Consider the following 6,000-nt stretch of genomic DNA (forward strand, 5'->3'; position numbering starts at 1 on the left):
TTTAGACCAATGACACCCTGTTCCCTACACACTACACTACTTTAGACCAATGGCACCCTGTTCACTACACACTGCACTACTTTAGACCAATGACACCCTGTTCCCTACACACTGCACTACTTTAGACCAATGACACCCTGTTCCCTACACACTACACTACTTTAGACCAATGACACCCTGTTCTCTACACACTGCACTACTTTAGACCAATGACACCCTGTTCCCTACACACTGCACTACTTTAGACCAATGACATCCTGTTCCCTACACACTACACTACTTTAGACCAATGACACCCTGTTCCCTACACACTGCACTACTTTAGACCAATGACACCCTGTTCCCTACACTACTTTAGACCAATGACACCCTGTTCCCTACACACTACACAACTTTAGACCAATGACACCCTGTTCCCTACACATTGCACTACTTTAGACCAATGGCACCCTGTTCTCTACACACTACACTACTTTAGACCAATGACACCCTGTTCCCTACACACTACACTACTTTAGACCAATGACACCCTGTTCCCTACACACTACACTACTTTAGACCAATGGCATCCTGTTCCCTACACACTGCACTACTTTAGACCAATGACACCCTGTTCCCTACACACTGCACTACTTTAGACCAATGACACCCTGTTCCCTACACTACTTTAGACCAATGACACCCTGTTCCCTACACACTACACTACTTTAGACCAATGACACCCTGTTCCCTACACACTGCACTACTTTAGACCAATGACACCCTGTTCCCTACACACTACACTACTTTAGACCAATGACACCCTGTTCCCTACACACTGCACTACATAGACACATGCACATCTCTCATCGTCTCTGACCCTATCGTGCCCTCTCACACACTTCCCCTGTCCCCTCTCTTTCCTATCTCGTCAACACAGAGAGTGGAGGCTGGATGTCAAACAGACAGTGATCAAACCAAGCCAATGCCGATGACAGCAGGCCCGTCTCAGTCATACACACACACACACACACACATGTTCTGAAGGCAGGTTTGACAGCTTCGGTGTATCATTCAGCGTGATCCTGACTTGAAGACTGTCTCTGCTCTGACAGCTCTTTATGCTGGGACTCCCTATATTGTTGACACACACACACCCCCGTACACAAAGCCCTTGTGTACTGAGCTATCACTCCAACCATCACTTATGCTACACAACCATTAAAGGTTTGAACTGAGAAGTGATGGACAGCAGAGTGTTTTACGGTGAACAAAATCAATCATATTACAGAGAAAATAACTCCTTGTATGTTTATGTATAACTTTTTCTTTTGTCATTTGTGTGTGTGTGTGGGTGTGTGTGTGTGTGTGTGGGTGTGTGTGTGTGTGTGGGTGTGTGGGTGTGTGTGTGGGTGGGTGTGTGTGTGTGTGTGGGTGGGTGTGTGTGGGTGTGTGTGTGTGTGTGTGTGTGTGTGTGTGTGGGTGGGTGGGTGGGTGGGTGTGTGTGTGTGTGTGTGTGTGTGTGTGTGTGTGTGTGTGTGTGTGTGTGTGTGTGTGTGTGTGTGTGTGTGTGTGTGTGTGGGTGTGTGGGTGGGTGTGTGTGGGTGTGTGTGGGTGTGTGTGTGTGTGTGTTAATGTATCAAATCAAATGATTTGTCACATGCGCCGAATACAAGTGTAGACTTTACCGTGAAATGTTTACTTACAAGCCCTTAACCAACAGTGCAGTTCAAGAAGAGTTAAGAAAATATTTACCAAGTCGACTAAAATAAAAAGTAACACAATAAGAATATAAATAACGAGGCTATATACAGGGAGCACCGGTACCGAGTCAGTGTACCCGGGTACAGGCTAGTTGAGGTAATCTGTACATGTTGGTGGGGGCGAAGTGACTATGCATAGGTAACAAACAGCGAGTGGACAAAGGGGTGGGGGGTCATGTAAATTGTCCGGTGGCGATTTTATGAATTGTTCAGCAGTCTTATGGCTTGGGGGTAGAAGCTGTTAAGGAGCCTTTTGGTCCTAGACTTGGAGCTCCAGTACCGCTTGCAGTGCGGTAGCAGAGAAAACTTGGGTGACTGGAGTCTGACAATTTTATGAGCTTACCTCTGACACCACCTATTATATAGGATGGATGGCTGGAAGCTTGGCCCCAGTGATGTATTGGGCCGTTCGCACAACCCTCTGTAGTGCCTTATGGTCAGATGCCGAGCAGTTGCCATACCTGGACGGTGATGCAACCGGTCAGGATGCTCTCGATGGTGCACCTTTTAGAAACTTTTGAGAATCTGGGGACCCATGCCAAATCTTTTCTGTCTCCTGAGGGGGAAAAGGTTTTGTCGTGCTCCCTTCACGACTGTCTTGGTATGTTGGGACCATGATAGTTTGTTGGTGATGTGGACACCAAGGAACTTGAAACTCTCGACCCGCTCCACTACAGCCCCGTCGATGTTAATGGGGGCCTGTTCGGTCCACCTTTTCCTGTAATCTGTGATCAGCTCCTTTGCCTTGCTCACATTGAGGGGGAGGTTGTTGTCCTGCCAGTTCTCCCGTCTTATCGATGTCGGTGATCAGGCCTACCACTGTTGTGTCGTCAGCAAGCTTAATGATGGTGTTGGAGTCGTGTTTGGCCACACAGTTGTGGGTGATCAGGGAATACAGGAGGGGACTAAGTACACACCCCTGAGGGGCCCCAGTGTTAAAGATCAGCATGGCAGACGTGTTGTTGCCTACTATTACCACCTGAGGGCGGCCCGTCAGGAAGTCCAGGATCCAGTTGCAGAGGGAGGTGTTTAGTCCCAGAGTCCTTAGCTTAGTGATGAGCTTCTTGGGCACGATGGTGTTGAACGCTGAGCTGTAGTCAATGAACAGCATTCTCACATAGGTGTTCCTTTTGTCCAGGTTTGAAAGGGCAGTGTGGAGTGTGATTGCGTCATCTGTGGAACTGTTGGGGCGGTATGCAAATTGGAGTGGGTCTAGGGTATCCGGGAGGATGGTGTTGATGTGAGCCATGACCAGCCTTTCAAAGCACTTCATGGCTACCGACGTGAGTGCCACGGGGCGGTGATCAAATCAAATGTATTTACAGTGCCTTGCGAAAGTATTCAGCCCCCTTGAACTTTGCAACCTTTTGCCACATTTCAGGCTTCAAACATAAAGATATAAAACTGTATTTTTTTGTGAAGAATCAACAACAATCATGAAGTAGAACGACATTTATTGGATATTTCAAACTTTTTTAACAAATCAAAAACTGAAAAATTGGGCGTGCAAAATTATTCAGCCCCCTTAAGTTAATACTTTGTAGCGCCACCTTTTGCTGCGATTACAGCTGTAAGTCGCTTGGGGTATGTCTCTATCAGTTTTGCACATCGAGAGACTGACATTTTTCCCCAATCCTCCTTGCAAAACAGCTCGAGCTCAGTGAGGTTGGATGGAGAGCATTTGTGAACAGCAGTTTTCAGTTCTTTCCACAGATTCTCGATTGGATTCAGGTCTGGACTTTGACTTGGCCATTCTAACACCTGGATATGTTTATTTTTAACCATTCCATTGTAGATTTTGCTTTATGTTTTGGATCATTGTCTTGTTGGAAGACAAATCTCCGTCCCAGTCTCAGGTCTTTTGCAGACTCCATCAGGTTTTCTTCCAGAATGGTCCTGTATTTGGCTCCATCCATCTTCCCACCAATTTTAACCATCTTCCCTGTCCCTGCTGAAGAAAAGCAGGCCCAAACCATGATGCTGCCACCACCATGTTTGACAGTGGGGATGATGTGTTCAGGGTGATGAGCTGTGTTGCTTTTACGCCAAACATAACGTTTTGCATTGTTGCCAAAAAGTTCAATTTTGGTTTCATCTGACCAGAGCACCTTCTTCCACATGTTTGGTGTGTCTCCCAGGTGGCTTGTGGCAAACTTTAAACAACACTTTTTGTGGATATCTTTAAGAAATGGCTTTCTTCTTGCCACTCTTCCATAAAGGCCAGATTTGTGCAATATACGACTGATTGTTGTCCTATGGACAGAGTCTCCCACCTCAGCTGTAGATCTCTGCAGTTCATCCAGAGTGATCATGGGCCTCTTGGCTGCATCTCTGATCAGTCTTCTCCTTGTATGAGCTGAAAGTTTAGAGGGACGGCCAGGGCTTGGTAGATTTGCAGTGGTCTGATACTCCTTCCATTTCAATATTATCGCTTGCACAGTGCTCCTTGGGATGTTTAAAGCTTGGGAAATCTTTTTTTATCCAACTCCGGCTTTAAACTTCTTCACAACAGTATCTCGGACCTACCTGGTGTGTTCCTTGTTCTTCATGATGCTCTCTGCGCTTTTAACGGACCTCTGAGACTATCACAGTGCAGGTGCATTTATACGGAGACTTGATTACACACAGGTGGATTGTATTTATCATCATTAGTCATTTAGGTCAACATTGGATCATTCAGAGATCCTCACTGAACTTCTGGAGAGAGTTTGCTGCACTGAAAGTAAAGGGGCTGAATAATTTTGCACGCCCAATTTTCAGTTTTTGATTTGTTAAAAAAGTTTTAAATATCCAATAAATGTCGTTCCACTTCATGATTGTGTCCCACTTGTTGTTGATTCTTCACAAAAAAATACAGTTTTATATCTTTATGTTTGAAGCCTGAAATGTGGCAAAAGGTCGCAAAGTTCAAGGGGGCCGAATACTTTCGCAAGGCACTGTATATAGCCCTTCTTACATCAGCTGATATCTCAAAGTGCTGTACAGAAACCCAGCCTAAAACCCCAAACAGCAAGCAATGCAGGTGTAGAAGCACGGTGGCTAGGGAAAACTCCATAGAAAGGCCAAAACCTAGGAAGAAACCTAGAGAGGAACCAGGCTATGAGGGGTGGCCAGTCCTCTTCTGGCTGTGCCGGGTGGAGATTATAACAGAACATGGCCAAGATGTTCCAATGTTCATAAATGACCAGCAGGGTCAAGTAATACAAGTCACAGTCGTTGTCAATGGTGCAACAAGTCAGCACCTCAGGAGTAGATGTCAGTTGGCTTTTCATAGCCGATCATTAAGAGTATCTCTACAGCTCCTGCTGTTTCTAGAGAGTTGAAAACAGCAGGTCTGGGACAGGTAGCACGTCCGGTGAACAGGTCAGGATTCCATAGCCGCAGGCAGAACAGTTGAAACTGGAGCAGCAGCATGGCCAGGTGGACTGGGGACAGCAAGGAGTCTTCATGCCAGGTAGTCCTGAGACATGGTTCTAGGGCTCAGGTCCTCTGAGAGAAAGAAAGAAAGAAAGAGAGAATTAGAGAGAGCATACTTACGTAATAATTTAGGCAGGTTACCTTCGCTTCCTTGGGCACAAGGACTATGGTGGTCTGCTTGTGTATGTGTTAATGTGTGTATGTGTTTCAGGGAGAAGGAGGAGCAGCTGGGACGTGAGAGGGAGTGTCAGCGGCAGCAGACCCAGCAGGCAGAGAATGCTCTGGAACACTTTAAGAAGCAAGTAGAGATCAGCTCAGAGAAGACCTACGCTAACATGAAACTACAGGTAACATAGTGATAATACTACATGAAACTACAGGTAACATAGTGATAATACTACATGAAACTACAGGTAACATGCTGATAATACTACATGAAACTACAGGTAACATACTGATAATACTACATGAAACTACAGGTAACATGCTGATAATACTACATGAAACTACAGGTAACATGCTGATAATACTACACGAAACTACAAGTAACATGCTGATAATGCTGCATGAAACATACTGATAATACTACATGAAACTACAAGTAACATGCTGATAATGCTACATGAAACATAATGATAATACTACATGAAACTACAGGTAACATGCTGATAATGCTACAGGTAACATGCTGATAATATTACATGAAACTACCGGTAACATACTGATAATACTACATGAAACTACAGGTAACATGCTGATAATACTACATGAAACTACAGGTAACATACTGATAATACTACATGAAACTACAGGTAACATGCTGATAATACTACATGAAACT

The 6,000-nt window shown here is 45.1% G+C and overlaps 1 protein-coding gene across 1 annotated transcript in view; it reads left to right on the forward strand.

Annotated features, from left to right (window-relative positions):
* LOC116369123 (centrosomal protein of 112 kDa-like) overlaps positions 1 to 5,530 on the forward strand; it is a gene marked incomplete at its 5' end in the record, with an annotated part of 30,001 nt that extends 24,471 nt beyond the window's left edge. Inside the window, one exon of the mRNA XM_031819361.1 lies at positions 5,371 to 5,530. Within this exon, the coding sequence (XP_031675221.1) occupies positions 5,371 to 5,515 (145 nt within the window). The remainder of the gene's footprint in view (positions 1 to 5,370) is intronic.
* Between the last annotated feature and the right edge of the window lie 470 nt (positions 5,531 to 6,000).

This window comes from Oncorhynchus kisutch, unplaced genomic scaffold (genome assembly GCF_002021735.2).
Source record: "Oncorhynchus kisutch isolate 150728-3 unplaced genomic scaffold, Okis_V2 scaffold2073, whole genome shotgun sequence".
NCBI lineage: Eukaryota > Metazoa > Chordata > Actinopteri > Salmoniformes > Salmonidae > Oncorhynchus > Oncorhynchus kisutch.